We start from the raw sequence: 19,228 nt of genomic DNA on the forward strand, positions 1-19,228 counted from the left end.
TCTCATTCTGCGCCATTGGCCATAGAAATATAGGAATCGAATGACTGAAGCCGTTTCCGAGGAACGTGGTATTTTGGGGCCGCGTTAGTAATTAATTGTATTCATTCAACAAGCGCAGTCTTATTTTCATCGAGTAAGAGCGAGCCAGTGTAACTGGTCAACTGTTAACTGGCCCTGTGTGCTATGAACATCTCAGATAGAGACAGATGCACTCTACTCGTCTCTATCTATCTGGCAAGAACGAGAATTTCGTTGCCTTTCATGTTCATTTTTCACAACTCAAGTTTCGGACGCTTTTCCCTAGCAAATTTCCTAGAGATATTTAGTTTAGTTTAGTTAGATCGTGACTGCGATTATTTCCACGTGTTACAATCTATGTCTATATAGTATAACAGACGCTTTGAAGAGGTTAGTTTGTTTATAGATTTATGGTAGTTATATGTAGTATATGTTACATGTGCTGCGGAAACAACAAAATATTTAAAATACTAGAATTGTAATTATAAAATAAATAATTTTATGATTGTATATTACTTATAATTTATTCTGACATTGCAATGACACTCTTTTAGAAAACGTCTAAAACGTAATATAATATATATATATATATATATATATATATATATATATATATATATATATATATATATTAAGACATTAATTGAATAAAAACAAAAATGATTTTTTTTAGTAATATTGTAGAATAATTATTTTAGTTTTAATAATTAAAATAAACAGTAGTTTTCATAAATGACTATGAACATTTTTCAGATATGGAAATAACTTAAAGTGTTTGAAAAAAGGAGAAATACAAATGAATAATATATATTAGATAATGAATTATTACATGGTAGTAAATCTTATGAAATAACAGATGGAATTACAAAAGAAAAAAATATTAACACAAAATGGAACTCCTAATAAGGGAGTTAATAAAAAATCATTGGTTAACAATGGAAATGTAAGTTCTGAAACTAGTCATGCAGATTTAGATTTAAAAAAAGGTTGCAGCAATGATGAAATAACAAATAAAAGTCAACAATCGATAATTAGTGTAAGAAAAATAGAAGATTTATGTAGGACCCCCCAAAAAAGTAATACATTGGGAGGTTTAGGAAGCATAGAGAACATTCAAATAGAAAATGTAAATAGCCCAAAAAATTTCACTCCTAATAGTTTAGGTATAAATTTAATGAAATGGCATTCGCAAACAGAAACACCATCGAAACATAAAAGAAAGAGGCAATATCTCTGTAATGAACATACATCTGAAAGAAAAATAAAAAGGGAACTTTGTAGCGACAATGATTATGATCAATTGTCCGATGCAGTCAAATTAGAATCCTGTGATAATGAATTAAATGATCTGGAAGCTATTGATATGTTGCATGATCTCGATTCTGTGATGGATTTTGAAGAAAGTAAAATAGATACAGACATTTTTTGTTCGACGATTAATGAGACCATGCAAGACAATCAGACTATAGAAACATCCAGAGATCCAGAAGTTGATCCCCTTTATATCACTGACAATGAAGAAACTAGTACACCTCATAAAAATATAAAAAACCAAGAAACAAGTGTTGAAAATAAGATTAGAATGACAGGAAAACATAAATGTAATAAAGAAGATACCGACAACGATTATGACGACTTAAAATATATTTTAGGAGAACTAGATATTGAAATGCCATTAGAAGATGAAGAAGAAGAAGAAGAAGAAGAAAGGGAAGAAAGAGAAGAAGAAGAAGAAGAAGAAGAAGAAGAAGTAGAAGAAAAAGAAGAGAAAAATGAATTATCTGAAGATGCAATGAAGGTAAATATCTGCATCAGTCGTACTTCACATATATTAATTATTTTATATTAACTTATTATTCTTTTAGAAATTATATAAGCTAAAAGTAAAATTAATGCATAAAGTACCGAAACAGCATAAAATTGAACATACTGCAGGCTCAAAAACATTAACGAGAAGAGAGAAAGAGCTATTCTTAAAACATGGACCACTAAAAAGTGGCATATTTACACCTAGCGAAGATAAAATTATCAAGGATAATTGGAAAGCATTTTGTAAAGTATGTCTAATTAATGTTATATATTTCTCTTTTATTGATAATCTTTCATTTGCAGGCTCATGACTGGAATCCTAAATGTGTGAAACCCTTCATTCATATGAAACATGCTAATAGATTTTATATAAAAAGCATGGAAGAGAGACAAAAATTTACTCAATTTTTAGCAAATAATTTACCATGGAGAACACTGTATAGTGTTTTTCATAGATTCAAACACTTATATGGAAATCATGAGAAAATTTTTCAAAGGTACCATCCATATCAAAAGCTCAATGCATTCGTGTAATATTAATTACTAATGTATCTTATAGATATACATCAGTTGAAGATAAGAAAATTTTATCTTACATGAAGAATAAACAAAATGAGGAAAAAGTACACAGATTTTCAGAATTAAGTAAAATGTTGGGACGTTCAAGACATTCAATTTGGTCACGTTATCAACTGCTTAAAAAGATGCAGCAAGATGAAGACCGTAAGTTTCTTTCTAAATATTGCAATTTTTATAATATATGTCGGAGATGAAAGGACATCGGAGCCTTCCCTTTGGAACTTCGGGAAAATCCCTCAACACCGTAATCTAGATTCTATCATAGGCGTAATTAAACAATTGTCGTCATTCGATCCGATTGTATTTGTTCGAGATTTGTGATAATGAGCTTGGGCTCGAGGCGACAACCAGTCGCCGAACGTAACCGCGGTCACGGGATGAATGCTTTGTCTGGCAGAGGCATGGAGTAATTCTATAGCTCTCCTTAAAAAGGAAATAGTTGTAACACTCGACAGTAAACATTCCAACGGTCTCTATCCCGTAGCTTGCCATTTGCAGACCCTATTCTTCAAGATGATTGCCAGACGTGCAGCTTTCCCTCGAGGGCAGCTAGCATCTTTTTCTAACCACCAACATTAACAGCAACCAATTAACAGCAACGTCAATTTCCCTCACTATCTGAACGAAGGCTATCCTCGATGAATCCGATGATCTCGTGTCCTTAGACACACCCCATCATAATTTTCCTCTGCAGCATCATCGCGACGAAAAGTCATTTCTCTCGTGAAGTCGTATTAGCGAGTTACTTAGCGTCTTTACGCTCGGTGGCTGTTCCACGTTTTAACAAAGAGTTAGTTTAGTTAGTTAGTTTAGTTAGTTTAGTTAGTTTAGTTAGTTTAGTAGCCAAGCAAGTCGAGTACGATTTGGGCTTTGGAAGAAAGCGCATCCTGTTAGCCCGTTAACCGCGGATTCATTATTGAACCTAGGACCATTGCCATTAGCTTCCCGACTATCTAAGTACCACGGTTACTTGTCAAGTCCTGTAATAATTGTATTTGCATTAGTCAGTGTCTTCTCTATTGCATAACGACAATGTGTAATCCAAATGAAGATTCGTTTCACGCCCCTAATCCTAATTCTAATGTAAATCCGACATATATATAATAATAATTATAGTAATAAAACTAATGATAAAACTAATTCAATCGCGCTTTATTGTAGCATCGTCTGAAATCAAATGGACATTATCTTTAATTGGTAAATTTATAAAAACTCTCATGAGCATAACATTATGTGAGACGGTGGAGGATTTAAAAGATGCTATTATCCCAAAACCGGTTTGGCGCAAATTAGAAGAAAAGCTAGGTATACACCATAATACATTGAAGAAATTCTGGATATTTCAATTGCACATGCAATTATTTTGTCCAGAACCTATTTATTTAAATGATATAAAAATAAAATTAATTGAATAGTAAGTTAATAACTCTTCATAATACAGAAACTTCGTTATATCTCCTAACATAAGTAATTATTTTTTAATATAAAATATAGTAAATCTGCTATATGTATACTGAAAATTATATTGCAGCATTTATGGAAAAGGGATTTCGAATAGTCGAGAAATAGTCTGGTCAAATGTAGCGAAATATTTTGATGGAGTTACTAATATCTTTTTGTGTAAAATATTTTTTTATCTTGTGCAAGAAGCTGCTCTAAAAATAAATACAAAAAACTTTACTGGTAAGTTTTTAAATTAATAAAATTATGAATATTAAATGCTTTGTTTTATAACGATAATAATTTTCACTTCGTATTTTTTAGACATTGTGGAGTATTTATATAATGAAAAGATACAAGATATAAAAAATGAATTAACTGATAAATTTCTTCCTAGACTCTTTTATAATGGAAAAGTTAAAATTATAGATGAAGACTTAAACGAAGATATCAGTATATAATAAAATAGGAAAAGATAAATTAAGCATCTTGAATATTTTCTCATATAATTCATATTTGAATTACATCGTCATACATATAAGTTTCTACTAACTTTTTTAGTTTAGAAAAATTCGAAAAATAATATATTTACATCTATTTTTAAAAACACATTGCTATAATTTATTCAATAATATTTATGCAGTATACATACATTCCAATATTTTTCTTATACAGTTCAGAAAACCAAGATTTAAACTTTATTCTTCTTTGATTCCTTTTCCAATGCCTTCTCCTTTGCCCTTTGATATAGAGGCACTAACTTGCCCTCTTTAGCAAGCATTTTGAGAAGCTCCATTATCAATGGCAAATAATTATGCTTCCTTCTAATATTCTCAATCTGATATCTTTTAGATTTTCGAATTTCTTTCTCAATCAATGTTTGTAAACGTTCCAATTCTGCTGGATCACAAACATTTGCTATTTGTCGTTCATAAACTACTTTTCTATCTGTTACTATTGCCATTAAATTAAAATGTATTTCTCCTTCGTTATATCTGCAAACATAAATTGTACAATTACTACATGAAACAAATGAATACATTAACCAGGTGATATTTACTTATTTATTCGTTTCTGTATTATTGGTTTAGCTGATTGAACCCATTGATCGCCAAGTGGACAAGGACCTAAATCCATAGGTCCATCTTTTAATCCATCTAACTCATATAACCGTCCGTCAATAGGAACGTAGCTCACAAAATGAAATACATCATCATCTTTAGATGCTTGTTTTGAATCATATTCAAATATTGTTTGTCTACAATAAATAATGTTTATTTTATGTCACATATATATACATATCATATATATATATTTTTAACATTAAGATATGCAAAACACACACACACACACACACACACATTGTTATATGAAAAATACCTTGAGAAAGAATTATGTACTTCTCTTATCACATCAGAATTACTAAGAGCCAGACCCCTCATGTTAGCGTCAAAACTCTGACAAAAATTTTTAAATTCTTCCAAATTTGGTCCTAATGATACATCGGAATGTTTGCAATTCAGTAATACACTTAAGATTGCTTGCGTTGCACAAGCATTATTAATTACCTAAAATTTTCAATATTTTTATCCTCTAATTTACTATTGAGTAATATTTAATAATAATTATAAAAAATACCTGTTTTGCAAAAAAAATTTTATCCAACCTATTATCTAAAACAATACTTCCAGAGGGTTCGTCATCTTGCACCCATTTGAACAAAAATATCAAGCCATGTATAGGCCTAGTAAATAACAAAATTATTATTAACGTATCATAAAAAATAGGAGATTAATTAATTTAAATTCATTTATTTCCTTCAAAAGTTTACATGCATGTGGTTATAAGCTTATAATTTTAGATTTAAAATTAAGTTTTTACTATATTGTTATTGTTTATTATCAATACGAAAGGATATTAGATTACATTATAATTTGAGATATTCGTTTACACTACGAAACAAAAATAAATCAATATTAAATAGGTTATGTTATATGAACAAAATACTCACTTCAAATTATCAAATTGCTCATCATCCAAACTCCATAATTCTTCCACTTGGGCACCTTGAACACCTTTAATAAAGAGAAATTATATTAAATGCCTTGGAAATGTATAATCTTACAAGAAATAACAATCCAAAATGCAAGTGTTCAAAGCAATCGTCAACAGACACAGATACCTCCTAGCATAATCATATATAAATTATTTTCGACAAAATTAAAGTAATTAGAAGCAAATCTAAATAAAGCCAATCAAACTTTACCAAATTCTTTTATTAATTCCGTAAAAACTCCAGGATCGCTTTCAATAAGACACCAATTGCCCGCTGAGTCCGCCATGTTTCATTTCTTTGTCATGCTCCAAAATGTGATACACACTACTCACTACTTATTCTTAATACTCATCTACCGCTTTTACAATTGGAACATGCATACCTACAAACCGATTTACATTGTAATATCACAATGTAACGAAAATTGTTTCCTTAACCAATATTTAACTTAGCATTATGGAAATTAATATTCATACACATTTGAAGAAAAGTAAAAATAAACATTGAAACAATATAATTCAAGTTCAAAGTCTATTGTATAATGGATCACTATAACTTGAAAAAATGAATTAAATAGTTAAGAAATGTCAATTTGAACTTGACAGAATTGAACAGTTCAAAAGCAGAAATAATATCATACATTGTTATGAAATGGAACAGACAAAAACAACTTCCCAGCATTAAAATATTAAAAAGTATTTACATAAAAATATGTAATTTCAGGCTTTCAATTTTTTTTAAAGCTTCTATTACTCTAAAGATGGTATCTTGTAATTAAGATTGGTTAATTAAATGATCATAATTGAGGGTTGCATATAGCATCTTAAACATAAAAGTTTTACTCAAATTGCAAGCACAGCCTGATTTATTAAGTGATTGGAATAATAAAACATGAAAAAGTTATATAATCCTTTCTTAGTCATCAATTAATATTATAACACTAAAATACAATTTACACTATGTACAAGCAATAAATTAAAGTTTCAAAATATATTAACTAATTATCATTTACGCTGCTTATCAATTCGCATTATTAATAAGTCGCTCAACAGATAAAATACACTTAATTTACAATAAATTTGAGAATATAGTTTATGCGATAAAAGTAAATTAAAATAATTTTGAATAAAAATGTTTTGATTATTGGTGGAGTGATAAAAGGAACTAATAAAAATAAAGAAATTGTAGAAAAAAATAGTACATCAATAAATCACACATACCAAATTACATACATTGGCAATACAGATGAACTATTTTTATTTTTATACGTTATAGATAAATCTTGTATTAAATCCAATTTTTTTCATAAGTGATCACAAGCAGTGATAGCATTTGGCTAAAAATTTTATTGAAATGCTCTTGCTGAAATATTGTGATACGTGTAATGAGAATCGCATAAATCTATGACGAGACACTATATGCTGGTTGTATATATTAACATTTCTCGTTGAAGCACCTAACATTGCATTGATTTCGATATTAGTTATTATTTTCTGTTTGACATAATGACGACAGAATATCCTCATACCGCCGCATATTTGTTTCAAATGTTTCCAACTGTTTCGTGAGATCTCCTACTTGTTCTGCAAGTGTTCTTTCCTCCATAAAAGCTTGAAGTTGGGGTGCACTTTGACACTCACGATAAAATGCTCCTAAATCGCTATTGGTGTTTGTTATTGCGAAGGGAGTCTTCTGTAATTGCAACATTTAAAGAGTTTAGTCAAACATTTCTAGTATCTTAAAAATATAGGAACGTTAATTACCAAATCTACCATAATAAAATCATCGTTGGCACTGGTCATTGAACAACTACTCCTTCTCGATCCATTTTGAGAGTTACACTTTGACGTTGTGTTATCATTTGTAAGTCTTTCATTGTTTCCATTGCTGCTATCCGTAGCAATGATTGTTGTTGCAGTCTTTGTACTTGTGGTCTCAGCCACTGAGACTGGAGGAGGTGAGGTTTGTCTAGGAGTTAGCAAAGAGCTAAAAGGTACATCTGGTATAACAAAATCATCTTCGTTAACAGTGACAGGCTTATTGACTACAAATGCTCCAACCTTGATAGTATCACTAAGCGATTTCGACGTTTCTTCGCTAAAATATGAATAAAGAAAGTTTCAATTAATCCAATAGAAACTCATTTCACTTCACAAAACAATTCACTTCACTTACCTTTGTTGATACCTAGCATGACGAGGACTCAAGTCAGAATGGAAATGATCACTTTTTAACATTATTGAATCACGACCAGTATGAGTAGGAGATATAGTCATTTTTGTCCTATATGATACTGATAAATGAATTGTCCCCACTGGTGTACACAACTGACCTACCCTAACATGTTTGTAATTATCACCTGCAAAAAATTGCAATATGTTTAAAATATTATCAATATTATAAGTAAACTTATAAATATTGAATTTATTTAAAAAGATAAAATTAGATTTTAATATAAAATTGATCTATTCTGTACCTAGTGTATGTAGCTGGGGTTCTCCCATATAAATCCTATAACAAATAACATAGGAATCCGGACCTTGCCTCCTACTTAATTTATAAGCTGGAGTAATTCTTGATACAGATAATAACGATTTGAGTAAAATACCCATTCTATTATATACTGTATATGTTACTCTTACAGTAGGATCACTATGCTCTGGCAATACACCCAAACTCCATGTTTCTAAAACCATTGTATCACCTTCAACAGTTCTTAATGAGATTTCAATGCAAAGAGGTATGGTTGAATTTACTATTTCTCCACATAATACTCTTTTAGCTTCGGCCAAAACTTCTGGTAGATCATGGATAGCAAGGTTGAACTGTATAATAAAAGGATATATAAGTAGGAAACTATAAACATCTCGATTAACATATTGGAATTAATATAAATATTAACTACATGTTTTCAATTATGTATTATACATCAATAATAATTTATGCGTTTGTTTGTTATGAATTTTGTATTTGCATAAATTCTTTTCAAACTTTTCTTCAGCATAAAAACCAATAAAATGCTGTTTTAACATATTGAATAAATAAAATATAATTTCATTTAAGAAATTCAAGAAAAGAATAAAACGATGTTAAAAGATAAATATGTGCATTATCTATAACATATATATGCAATCAAAATTATTATAAATAGAAGAACTTACCCAATCTGTTCCAGATGAATTTGGCTTGCACTTTGTGCTAACCTTTTCACCTGACCTCGACTGCACAATGATTTGTGCAGCCTTTAATGCCAAAAATTTGGTGAACTTGTCCAAGTCCTTTTTGTCCTGCGTACTCAATTTTAACGTGGACATTTTAACGCTGTTATTTTTTTATGGAGTTCCTTTCAAAGAAACACAAATGTCCAATCAAAAACATCGAATTCCACTAAACTGAATAGAATTTTGAACATATCAAAGCATCTCTTCTTGTCTGTGAAACTACATGGTAAAATCCTTTCTGACGCTCGCACGTGTAAACCATCGCACTCGGATTGGCAAACGATTTCTCCTCTTTCTATGATTCGCTAATGCACATAGTCCAGCCGAAAAACGATAATTTAACAACAGCATAAACATCATATCGTTGCATTGTGTTGCGTACAGCTGCGTGGCAGGTGATACAAGTTAGATCGATTCTGTTAACTAGAATCTAGATTATTATTGATCAATTATGGAGACAAATTCGAAAGTTTTACTCAAATCGACTGATCAACCTGAATATCGCTTGTCTCGAATAATACGTGCAACTATCGAGTATATAGTTCTTATTTCGCTATTTTTATGACACACTGTGGATCGATTTTATTTCGTGTCGCAATTACCTTAAGATAGGAAGCGTTCACATGAATAACATACGTGAATTTGCCGAGTCAAATGTAAATTGAACTTTTTAAATATAATTTACATTTACAAGAAAGATAGAAACACAATAAACGCTTCCTTGTTAAAAGTTCAAAGTAAATTTCGAACCACAGTGCACGCCGTGTTCAGAAAATGACTGCTATTTCATTTTACGCCTTACATCTGGTAAATAAATCTATCACTATTAAAGCATAGAGTTTTTTAAATTATAGTAAAAAATTAAAAAGTTATTATTTCTTACTTTTTTGATCGCAAATTAATTTTGTTTTTAATTTCCGGATAGATTATTATATAATGTCAATGTTCTATCAGCTGATTGGTGTCGAATAATGTACAACAGTTGATCAAACCGAAACATCGTTTTCAAAGTATGATTCATACTACTCGTATCGCCTTCTTTTGTTTTATCTCTTCTAGGGAAGTTTTTCCATTTCCCTATATTTTTTACACATTTTGATTGCGGCAAAAGGATTTAGTTATAATTGACTTTGTTCAAATACATTATCTTATTTCGCTCTTTCATCAATTAAATTATAAATTCAAGTAAATTAGATAAATTATAATCTAATTGTTACATTTAGCGATATATAAACATAAAGGACAGAGTAACGTTTAAAATTAATTAAATTATATTTTTATAACATTAAATGAACTCTTCTCTATAAATTTATCGTTAATATTAAATATAGTTCTAAACTAATATTTGCAATTAGATTAACAATCTATACATAACATTTAATATATTTTATTCCTCATAATTTTTAAAAGTGTAAAAGATAGAAACAAACTTAATAAACAAAATTAAATATAAATTTATATATATACTACTGTCATGGAAAACAAAAATTACAAATATAGTTCTTATTACAAAATCTATCACTAACATTATAAAACAGTAATATGTTATAATATGTAATAATGAAAAGCGCTCGAACAATATAAATACGTATACGTATAAAAAGACAATTTTTACATTGCAAGCATAATCAAAAGGTGCTAGGATGCAATCCTTTTCCTACGTGATTAGGACAAGTTAATAATATTTAGTTTTCTTAATAATAAATCATAGTTTCAAAATTGAAATTAAGATTATTATCGTATCTCTTTTAATTTTTGTTCTGGAGATAAAAAAGAAATTATCACTTGTTCGTGATGGATTTTGAGGTATACTCTTCTATCGATGTATGATTTGAGGTCTATTTTATAACCATAAAATTGACCTTCTATCTGCGATGTTCATATTTAGTGCTTATGTTGTAAATGCACGGTAGTTTTCGTAAAAACTTCACGTACGGCAGTTGAAGTGAAATTTTGTGAATGTAGATACGTATAATTATAATATATATGTGTTCATGTACTGAATTATCCTTCTATACATATAGTTACCAGAAAATCTGAAAGAAGATAAAAGGAAGAAGTGAGACAAAGAACATGAGTACATATACATTGTATGATTGCACATAAGGATGTGAGTGATCTAATGAGATAATTAAGACTGGTATAGCAACAAAAGTAGTTTATTGAATATTATGTACGAATCCTGAATGATGTAATGACACCACGTGACTCGCAACGTGGATGTTGAACATTGGCATTTCATCTTATATTCTTTTTTGTGAGGATTTGTTATACACCGTCTGTCTCTTATTACGCTACAAAATGTCCCATCTATAAATCAGAGATGTGTATGCAAAATAACAGATATATGATATACTTTTAAAACTTTTTTTTTTTTTAATTGCAAATACCAAAAAATAAAGACGCAAGATATCTCGTTCATAGCATACGATATTGCGTCGTGAAATATCTCGTTCATGAAAGCTTTCGGTATAAATTTGTACACGAAATATCTCATCCGCAAATGTGAATAGGTTAAGTCATTTCTGCGACTTTGTTATAATACAAAATTGTTTCTAATCATGATATAAAAAAGAAATAATGAATTGTTTCTTGTAATAATATTTTCAATGTTTAATATAAGAAAGCCGTTACTTTTATGGTGGACTGTACAGTCACACCACACAGCATGCCAACTGCAATGGAAATTTCCACTGAAGCAGTCGATTGCCACCACCTTGTAGGCGCTTTGTAGCCGCGCCTAAAAACCAGATTACGTCCGCTAGGAGACTAAACCGAAGGCCATCCTTATATTTTCAATCGATTAATTTCAATTGGCTAGATTTGCGGTTTTCTGAGGCATCTAGTAATTTGACTACATTCTTTTCAATATAAAATTTAATTACAAATGTCAACGACCGTTTTCCTTGGAGTAAATTTGAATTTTTAATATTATAAGAATTTTTTTATGATATTTTATTTAATTCATATCGACTTTGTTTTCTAGAATGACAGTGTAATAAAAATGTTATATTACTTGAATACTTATGTTACTATGAATTACGTACTGTTTGCATAGCTCTACACATGTCTCTTTAGTTAGGATTTAATCCTGAAGAATTTGAAATCCTCTCTATAGACTATATATACACTATATGCACTACAGATTTTAAATGTAATTGTAGTACAAAGTTTCTTTTTTATTCAATGACATAAAAAGCCAGTACTGATCTAAGAAATAAAATTAGAAGAAAATTTAACAAACAATTTTGGGCTAGAAAAATAATATACATCGTAATTAAAGTAACGTTCCATAAAATCGTTTATATGTAATCATTGCTTATTCGTATCCCCTTCTTAATAAAATTTGTGTACATTACAGTTAAGGTTCCTGCGCTGTGATTCGGAGGAGTGCCATTATCAGCGTGCAATGTTTCCATTCGTGGAATTTTTGGCGGCAACGGGTAAATATATAAATAAAAAGTAGAATTTTAGATCAATCTGAATGTATATAAAGAACTGAATAAAATAATACTGTTAAGCACATATATATGGATTAATTAATTGGTAACATTCAATCATAAACTGGCTGTGATTGCAATGGTAGTGACATAAACACAGTTGCGGTGATAAGTTGACTTTATTCATAGAATAAGAGCCGTACACTTTGATCGAAAATAAACTCCATCAAGCTGAATATGCAAAAACTACTCTATATTCTATAGGAACATTAATTTTATTTTTAACTCTAATATAATTTATATGTGATAGAATTACGATCAAAGATACTAAAGATGTGCTGCGTTTAAAGTAAAATCATTCCACATCAAAATGTAGAGCCCCTTATGCGAACAAAGTTCGAAAGGAAATTGCGGCGTAACGAGGACATGAAATGGCCATGGAATGATGACGCAAAAGGAAAAAACTTGCTTTTGACTTTTCTCTGACGTAGAATCGTTCATCTCGATGAGAAATACGTTAGGAATTTTAAGCTGAAAATGTCGCGGCAGACGTCTCAAGAATAGAACGTCATATGCGATCTACGTTAGGAACATCACTTACTTTTGACAGGAAATGTACTCGGGGGTCGAGAGGCCTCGCATGGCCTGGTCCCCTCTCAAGATAAGAAGGCCTAAGGGGCCCGGTTGGACGTTTGCCATAGTGTTTGCAATACTTCCAAGTCTGTGTATTAGAAACGTACTCTGTTCGATCAAGCCAGGATACGATCAACCACATGTAACGAATGTCCTTACTTCAAAAAGATTCATCCTTTATAATTTGAGGTTTCGTATACGATTCGAAAGTGCGAAAGCAACGAGAGAATCGCATACTCCATTAGAGGTTATGTTTTAATTTGATATGTCCGATAACCGTACAGGATACGAGTAAGCTTTACTTCCTTACTGAGTTAAACGTTGGAAAAAGTCTATAGTATTTTCGCTTAATAGAATTGCAACTTTATCTCAATTCGAGGAAGCGTTAACATATTTTTAATTTTTTACGTGTTAAATCTTTAGGTCGTATGCTCTTTTTTGAGAGTAGGAAAGATATTTACGCATGATTAAGAAAAGAATTAATTCTCCAATTATGTTACACGATCGTCGAGTTTCACCAAACATTAGGATGATGTTACAAAGAAATACGAAAAATTCATACGACATTTTATAAAACATTAATAAGTGCGTATCAGTAAACTCTATATTATGCCAAACGAAGAGTATAGTGAATATATGTGTGTAATTCATGATAGAATAAATGCCATTTGTTTCGTTAGCAAGCAAGTAAATGAGTGATTTACGTGGAATGTAATGCGTAAATCACGTTATTGTATCTACAATAAAATATGTGTAGCTCGGAAACGCAATTTTTAATCAGTTCATTTTATTCAATTACATCAAAAAAATGTAATTACAGGATATCGCAAAACTTTCAAATAAAAGCTTTAGTACATATAGGTTTTAGTGAGATAATTATTTGTTTAAACAAATCTTTATTTTCTTCATATTCACCTATACGAATTTTTGCAGTATCAAATAGTGCAGAAAGAGAATTCTATTAATATGTAGGTAAGAGTAAAAGAAAATTTGAAACTATAATTTGCGTATTAAAATAAAAGATCTACGCAAGCATTAAAACACAAGGTCGAATTTCGTACATACATGGCGTGAAGTCACGTTTATGACTGCAATATAAGCACGTGTTGCTACGTATCCGCTGCTATTTTACGATGATAACGTTAGTAAACGACACTCAAGTAGCAGTTATAATTATTATGACTCGATCTTTTTCTCGACATCGGTAGATTTTTTGATCCGACAACGCATTGTGCAAAATGAAGAAATAAAAGAATAAAAAAGATCGAAGAGGATATCAATTATTAATATCAACTGTTAATATAATATTGTTACACACATTGTAATTGTAATAATGTTGTACACAATGCTATTATTTATCAGCTTTTAATACAGCTAATGCTAATACTGCTATGACACATTTATATTACAAATATCAATATTCTCATGAATATTATCGTATTATCATGCACATGGTTATTACATTATTACATATTTACATACAAAGACCTTTGATACTTTGATTTTTTATACTTATCGTGTGTAATCTATATTTATATATCTCTTGTTTTATTTACGAATGTATGCTAAAATGCTCTTACATATTTTTACTTCTACAACGACCGAAGTTGGGGTTCAACTGGCTGTTCCTTAGAGCGTTAGAATGTGCAAATTGTTCATTTATAAATGTTAAGTAACTGACGGTACTTTCCACCGATAACGCCAAAATGTTTCAACCGCATGTTATGCAATTGCAGAATTATGTAAGCAACAGTTTCTCAACACTTTGTAGTCATATTATATCTCCCAATAAGAAAAATTTCGTATGTGTTGTGTACATTCGAGGTATAAATATGTTTTAGAAACGTTGCAAGTCGTCTGAATTTTTTGGCTTATTCTTTTAAGTTATAACGAAGTAATTTATAGATCACACAATCACGAATTGCTTAATTCTGTTAGTTAGCGAGATGCCGAATAGTAATTATGTACTACTTTCTAGCCAGTATCGGGGGAAAACTGGTTTTAATAAATACCTAAATTTCCATAAAATAAAAGGAAATCGATCGAGTTTTATCACGCAGATGGAACATGTATGCTAACAATAAATGATTGGTAACAGCATCTTGTCGTAAGCGTTACTGATTAAAACTATGAGATTATATTCTTATCAGACCTTAACAATGCTAGAAGGAAGTATGTATTCGTATGTAGCTCAATTCGTCTTCGTATATAGTTATCAATTTACGGTATCTCCAGTATAGTAATAAATCAGTAAATCTTCGCGTGATCGCCAATCAATCTCTGTTATGCTCTAACGAGTGCAATAAATCACGACAACGAGACTAATTTGTTGAAAATGATTTTCATAAACGACAATACAATAATACAATCTGTCACGAAGTACATACGCGCGAGAAATACTGTATCGTCAAAGTGTATGTAAATCATTAATACCGATACATTGGACGAATGTATCGAATTTCATTAACGATATCTTCTCAATTACAAGCAAGATAATATAAAGTAGTAAAAAAAGAAAAAAAAAGAAAAGAAAAGAGAAAGGAAGCAAAGGAGCTCTCTCATCTTCCAAACCATTTAGTAACTGTTACCGAATTTTCTAGGCCTTAGGTAACGTTTTATACAGCACATATACGACGAAACTTATAGCTGCACACAAAAACAAAGTCGAATATAGTTCTGACTGCGATCGTGGAAACAACTCAAGTGACGCAACGTAAACAGCATCATCGACATAATAGCCTATTTTCCTCCACTGAAAACAAAATTCAAGTCTCAAGGACGGTGTTGTTCGCACGAGGATAGCTTTCGTCCTGGCGCGATGATTTAACCAAATCTGGCCTGGATACACACGCGCGTCCGATTCAAGGGATTCATGTGGGCGAAGGACCAATACCATTGTGATGCTTTCGCGAAGTTTTTGCATGTATCTGCGTCATCGTTGTCCATTTATCTTATTGCGACCTATATACAGGCCTTGGAAGCATCGATCGCAGACAGTGAGGCGCTCTGAAAATTCTCATTTGAATTCTGTCCGATTTTCGCACATCCTTGCAATATCTTTGGATTGGATCGACGAACGATCCATCATAAATAGATGGTGTTTTTTACTGAGACATCGATGGATGGCTCGATAGACAAACGTATGTACTATTTATTGAGTGTTTGCTTACAGTTTTGTTTGCGCAAAATGTTCGGGATTCTGTGGGTTGTTTGTTCGTGCATGGATATTGATAGTGTGATCGATGTGATAGGCAGCCTCGTTTGACAGGCAAATGAAGCAGTTCTTTGGAATGAATTCGAGATTTGAGAATGTACGATGGAATCTTTATCATAGAAAACAGCTTCTATTATTTATGTGCAAATACTAGGCTCGTAAAGTCTTTTCTTAAATGACGTACACTTACTGCCGGATATTTGAGTTCAATTGTATGGTGTCGGGTGTGAAATAGAAACGCTTTTTGTTACGCTTCCGTCAAGCAAGATTATCATATCGAGACGAATAAATGAAATCTCAGGTAATGATAGTATCGATGATTAGAAATCACTGGCGCATTTGCAGTTACGACGTTAATCCGTGCGACCAAATACGATTAAAATAAGAATGTCTGCAAAACTTTTGCAATGAGTAGAAATTAAACGGAACATGGACAGTATCTCGTGCACCACGATCGAGTATGCACGGTATCAAGTTTTTGCATTTAAACTCGGTATATTAGATTATAATGAAAACTCGAATGGATACTTTCACGAGAAATCGTTGATGGATATACAATTTCCCCATCGTTAAATCTTTGAAAGTTACGTTTTAAAAGACAAATGAACAAAAAAGAACGAGGATAGGCAATGAAAATACAAAATTATAATGGAATGTAGGTTACTCAGGTATATTTAAATTTCTTAATTTTCGACTATTTTGACATTTAATCAGGAATGCTCGCTACAAATTATAAGTATAATCATATACAGTTTGAATATTTTCCAAATAATATGGTAACTAAAGTATTTTCAATAATGTAAGTATGTTTACTTTTTTCGGACATGAAATAACTAAGTAGGAAAGATAAACTATAAACATCTATCCAAAATATAAATATACGCTCGTGTAAATGGTACATACATACATGATACATGCGATATTACATATATCAAAACGGTGTTCTCAATGCGCCACATAGAGGTCACCCATATTCTTATTTCTAACTAAGCTAAACCTAACCTATACTTTTATTCAAATAGAATACAGGAGTAATAGTATCTCGATAGTTTTATTCTTCTTCTTACTCTGCCTGGTGAAATCTACAGAATGTTTTTCAGATCAACTATCAGTATGATGTACGAACGGAAACAAGCAAAAAAGTTAATTGAAAATAACGAAGTTCATTCTAGCTGCACGTTCTGACAAAGGAAACCAAGTAAGTACGAACTTCGCGAATTCCTACCGGATGGCCTCGTAGTGGAAAATTTTCTTTCGTGTGGACACGTTGTGAAACGGAGCCAAGCGAGTTTCGCATTACCTACGATATCAGCGTCGTTAAATTCAAATCTTGAGCGTAATATCGTATTGCCGTGACAAAGCTTCGCTGCGCCACCGGTCAACGGTTTCGTATTTGATTGTGGCGCGATCTTTTACACGATGCCACCGCGAAAATATGCGTAGCCAACAAATCCACATGCTTCGCGGGCGCAACAACGTATACGTTGATTAAATTCATTCTGATTACGACGTATCTGCTCAATATGAAAATAACGCGGTTGCTTTAACTAGATCAGTGTTGGATAATGGTGACAAAATGTCATTCACTGATATGATCAGTATTTGTGTGTCTTTAATTTGACGTAAGTTTACTTACGCTCGATACGAGGTTATGAAATTTATACTTATATATATTTTAAAATTTATACCTTTCGATTATATGGAAGTTGTCGATGTTTGCATTTAGTACCGATTAATTTCATAGTTAGGATGAAAGCGAGAAAGTGAGATATGCAGTGGCTCATGAAAATATTTGAATTACATGTATATTATGTGCATTATACATTTGATGAAATTTTTATACATTTTATACATTTTCAGATCCGTTCTAAATTTTACCAATATAATCACGATACATATGCCCCGTTACAGTGCTAATGAGATTTCAAGATGTTCTGAATGATATATACGTAAAAAGTTTCTAGAAGCGTTCGAATGCTTTATATTCGATTAAATACTTTATATTTATGTTCGAGTTACTGTATATTTCAAAGATATTTCATAGGATTCTTTTCAATGTTGCTCATTTTATATACAAATTTCTGGTGCTATCAATTAAACGAAAGAGTAGCTGAAACAAGCTGCAGAAAAATGGATATCATATATCCAAGTGTATAAAAATCTTGGTGAAGTAAGTAAGATACTGTGTTAACAGCTCGTAGATTTTGAATGCGACGGACATCCATAAACCATGTTAATGTTTTGCGATCTTAAAACGAAAGAACGTCGTTCTGGTACATACATAAATAGCGTGTATTTGTTACGCACAAGTCATACGGTAACGTCGTGTCAACTACTTGCAGTTTTTGCATATGAAAGGGCGTGTCGCCACATAAAAGAATCACATCTTTCGTTTTAATGCGATTGGGATGCGTAACACGCGCCGATTTTTTATTCTGAATCAAAGACAACGAAATTTTACACGAGTGAAAGATTTCATTGAGCAGCGGCATAAAAAAACGACATCCCCAAAGTATTTTTGTCATAAATAACTCGATCCTAATTGAAATTTAAATTTTGTGTAACTTTTTAAAATTCCATTCGAGAAAGAATGAAATTTTCATATGAAAGTGTGCAGTAAAGTTGTTGAAATTGTTGTTCAACGAATTGTAATTAATTCTTAAAGTTAAAAATATTCCATCGTATCGCAGATGGAGATTGCACCTGTTGTCGCAGTCCCTTTTCTCCATTTTACTCGAAATTTTCTTTCTTTATCGTTGAAAAGGGTCATTTTTTATCTTTTCCTTGAAACGAGTTTGTTAGCCTTTATCTCGCTGTT

General features: G+C 31.2%; 3 protein-coding genes and 1 long non-coding RNA gene across 9 annotated transcripts; 2 read left to right on the forward strand and 2 right to left on the reverse strand.

Annotated features, from left to right (window-relative positions):
* Positions 1–24: 24 nt before the first annotated feature.
* On the forward strand, positions 25–4,420 carry LOC117213907 (SUN domain-containing protein 2-like). 3 transcript variants are annotated; one of them, XR_004488745.1, is made up of 8 exons: positions 25–408; positions 772–1,816; positions 1,884–2,075; positions 2,131–2,324; positions 2,387–2,550; positions 3,568–3,711; positions 3,938–4,089; positions 4,171–4,312. XR_004488745.1 is itself a non-coding variant. In XM_033459596.1 (8 exons), exons 2-8 carry the CDS (start codon positions 875–877, stop codon positions 4,305–4,307), a joined length of 2,034 nt encoding a protein of 677 aa, XP_033315487.1. In that variant the 5' UTR covers positions 25–408; positions 772–874; the 3' UTR covers positions 4,308–4,420. The 3 variants fall into 3 exon arrangements, 2 of the variants coding, with proteins under 2 accessions (XP_033315487.1, XP_033315486.1); XM_033459596.1 differs by having other exon boundaries at positions 3,568–3,820; positions 4,171–4,420; XM_033459595.1 differs by having other exon boundaries at positions 25–496; positions 3,568–3,820; positions 4,171–4,307.
* Positions 4,421–4,441: 21 nt separating this feature from the next.
* On the reverse strand, positions 4,442–6,260 carry LOC117213911 (ubiquitin carboxyl-terminal hydrolase isozyme L5). Its single transcript, XM_033459609.1, has 6 exons — positions 6,113–6,260; positions 5,858–5,921; positions 5,485–5,590; positions 5,227–5,414; positions 4,907–5,104; positions 4,442–4,841 (listed from the first exon to the last, which is right to left on the reverse strand). The coding sequence occupies exons 1-6, from the start codon at positions 6,186–6,188 to the stop codon at positions 4,538–4,540; spliced, it is 936 nt and encodes a 311-aa protein (XP_033315500.1). The 5' UTR covers positions 6,189–6,260; the 3' UTR covers positions 4,442–4,537.
* Positions 6,147–9,769, reverse strand: LOC117213909 (autophagy-related protein 13). Of its 4 annotated transcripts, XM_033459602.1 has the most exons (6): positions 9,064–9,758; positions 8,379–8,727; positions 8,078–8,261; positions 7,666–7,999; positions 7,431–7,594; positions 6,147–6,284 (listed from the first exon to the last, which is right to left on the reverse strand). In XM_033459602.1, exons 1-6 carry the CDS (start codon positions 9,214–9,216, stop codon positions 6,251–6,253), a joined length of 1,218 nt encoding a protein of 405 aa, XP_033315493.1. In that variant the 5' UTR covers positions 9,217–9,758; the 3' UTR covers positions 6,147–6,250. The 4 variants fall into 4 exon arrangements, with proteins under 4 accessions (XP_033315493.1, XP_033315492.1, XP_033315491.1 ...); XM_033459601.1 differs by lacking the exon at positions 6,147–6,284 and having other exon boundaries at positions 7,101–7,594; positions 8,090–8,261; positions 9,064–9,769; XM_033459600.1 differs by lacking the exon at positions 6,147–6,284 and having other exon boundaries at positions 7,101–7,594; positions 7,675–7,999; positions 9,064–9,763.
* A 919-nt stretch (positions 9,770–10,688) lies between these two features.
* LOC117213977 lies at positions 10,689–13,997 on the forward strand. The gene is made up of 2 exons (XR_004488757.1): positions 10,689–12,566; positions 12,874–13,997. It is a non-coding gene; the product is annotated as an uncharacterized LOC117213977 (long non-coding RNA).
* Positions 13,998–19,228: the final 5,231 nt, after the last annotated feature.

The sequence above is a fragment of the Bombus bifarius genome, unplaced genomic scaffold (genome assembly GCF_011952205.1).
Source record: "Bombus bifarius isolate JDL3187 unplaced genomic scaffold, Bbif_JDL3187 scf7180000009145, whole genome shotgun sequence".
Classification (NCBI taxonomy): domain Eukaryota; kingdom Metazoa; phylum Arthropoda; class Insecta; order Hymenoptera; family Apidae; genus Bombus; species Bombus bifarius.

Excerpts from the sequence above, each read along its gene's own strand:
- LOC117213909 (XM_033459599.1), bottom strand. The coding sequence starts at position 9,216 with ATGTCCACGTTAAAATTGAGTACGCAGGACAAAAAGGACTTGGACAAG. Across the intron at positions 8,728-9,063 it reads ATTCATCTGGAACAGATTGG|TTCAACCTTGCTATCCATGA; the intron begins GTAAGTTCTTCT and ends TTTATTATACAG. Across the intron at positions 8,262-8,378 it reads ACCCCAGCTACATACACTAG|GTGATAATTACAAACATGTT; the intron begins GTACAGAATAGA and ends AATTTTTTGCAG.
- LOC117213911 (XM_033459609.1), bottom strand. The coding sequence starts at position 6,188 with ATGGCGGACTCAGCGGGCAATTGGTGTCTTATTGAAAGCGATCCTGGA. Across the intron at positions 5,105-5,226 it reads GTACATAATTCTTTCTCAAG|ACAAACAATATTTGAATATG; the intron begins GTATTTTTCATA and ends TATTTATTGTAG. Across the intron at positions 4,842-4,906 it reads ATACAGAAACGAATAAATAA|ATATAACGAAGGAGAAATAC; the intron begins GTAAATATCACC and ends TTATGTTTGCAG.
- LOC117213907 (XM_033459596.1), top strand. The coding sequence starts at position 875 with ATGGAATTACAAAAGAAAAAAATATTAACACAAAATGGAACTCCTAAT. Across the intron at positions 2,076-2,130 it reads ATTGGAAAGCATTTTGTAAA|GCTCATGACTGGAATCCTAA; the intron begins GTATGTCTAATT and ends TTTCATTTGCAG. Across the intron at positions 3,821-3,937 it reads AAAATAAAATTAATTGAATA|CATTTATGGAAAAGGGATTT; the intron begins GTAAGTTAATAA and ends ATTATATTGCAG.